This window comes from Merops nubicus, unplaced genomic scaffold (assembly GCF_000691845.1).
Source record: "Merops nubicus isolate BGI_N331 unplaced genomic scaffold, ASM69184v1 scaffold24462, whole genome shotgun sequence".
NCBI lineage: Eukaryota > Metazoa > Chordata > Aves > Coraciiformes > Meropidae > Merops > Merops nubicus.
This window is the reverse complement of record NW_008593201.1, coordinates 51,682-53,216: the sequence shown is the minus strand read 5'-3', so window position 1 is coordinate 53,216 and position 1,535 is coordinate 51,682. Positions and strand designations below refer to the sequence as shown.

Sequence of the window (1,535 nt, the reverse complement as noted above, 5' to 3'; positions counted from 1 at the left end):
TCAGGAATTTAAAATCAGGTAAGTAATTCTAATGTGCTAAGAGGAAACAAAAGCTGTTGAAGGGTTAGTATCCATCATTGGTCATTTATAGTTAAGGAAAAAACTTTTTGTTGTTGTTGTACTGAAGTAAAGTCAGGGAAAACAAGTAACTTTGATTTAAGTTTTTTGTTGTAATCACAGATTAGATTTGTGAGTTGAATTTCTGACTGGTGATGGATTTAGAAATACTGACTTGTTGTATTTTATTTTATAGATGCTTCAGAAAACTGCTGTGTGTTTACCACAGGTCCAGCCAATCAACTTAAGAGGGGACTTACCTATTCTTTCATTAGTCAAGCATAATATTATCTTGAACTAATTATTTTTCCCCACATGGCCTTCCTACTAATGTCAGCTTATCTTCTGCTGACTCATGCTCAAGGTGCTCCTCTTCAGAATGGGGCACTATTGGAAAAACTGAAGTCACAAGTAGGATTATTCAGCAATAACAGTGAACGCTACTCGGTACAGGTGAGACCTCCTGGCACAAGCCGACAAATACCTCAGACGATCATCATAGGAGTTCGTAAAGGAGGGACAAGGGCTTTGCTGGAAATGTTGGATATTCATCCTAATATTGTGGTAGCAGCTACAGAAGTCCATTTCTTTGACTGGGACGAAAATTACGTGAAAGGAATAGACTGGTATAGAAGTCTGATGCCATTTTCTTATGGAAATCAAATTACAATTGAGAAAACACCAGGCTATTTTACATCACCACAGGCACCAGAAAGAATTCATGACATGAATAGCTCCATTAAACTGCTGCTCATTCTAAGAGATCCCACTGAGAGAGTTATATCCGACTACACCCAAGTATATTACAACAGAGTAGAAAGCCACAAGCCTGTTCAGCTTTTTGAAGATATTGTTATTAAGAATGGAGCACTTAATACCAAATACAAAGCTATTCAGAGAAGTCTATACGATGTTCATATGGAAAAGTGGCTTAAGCATTTCAGTTTGGATCAGATTCACATAGTGGATGGCAATACTTTAATCAAAGACCCTCTTCCTGAATTACAAAAAGTCGAAAGATTTCTAAATCTTCCTTCGCGAATTATGTCTTCTAATTTTTATTTTAACCAGACCAAGGGATTCTACTGCATTAGAAGTGATGGAAGGGAGAGATGTTTACATGAATCCAAGGGGCGCCCCCACCCCCTTGTAAACAACACTGTGTTAGAGCAACTCTATTCTTACTTCAGAGAGCACAATGCAAAATTTTACAGAATGGTTAATCATTCCTTTGACTGGCATTAACGCATTTGCAATCGATGTTTCTTAAAAAGGGCCTGAAACAAACTCTTTCCAATATATCTTCCTAAACTGTAGAGATTTGTATTATGAGAACTTAACACACTGGTTATATGCTTCATTGGAATAACACATCTGTTAACTCATTGAAATGGTACCCTTTGTGTTGGGAAAAATAAGTTTCACATACTTACTGTGAGTCATATTCTGATCTTCTTTCTTTCGTTGTGCAAATACAT

At 36.8% G+C, this 1,535-nt stretch overlaps 1 protein-coding gene across 1 annotated transcript; it reads left to right on the top strand.

Annotated features, from left to right (window-relative positions):
- Nucleotides 1-259: 259 nt before the first annotated feature.
- Nucleotides 260-1,302, top strand: LOC103768252 (heparan sulfate glucosamine 3-O-sulfotransferase 1-like). The gene has a single exon (XM_008935394.1). It carries the CDS (start codon nt 373-375, stop codon nt 1,300-1,302), a length of 930 nt encoding a protein of 309 aa, XP_008933642.1. The 5' UTR covers nt 260-372.
- Nucleotides 1,303-1,535: the final 233 nt, after the last annotated feature.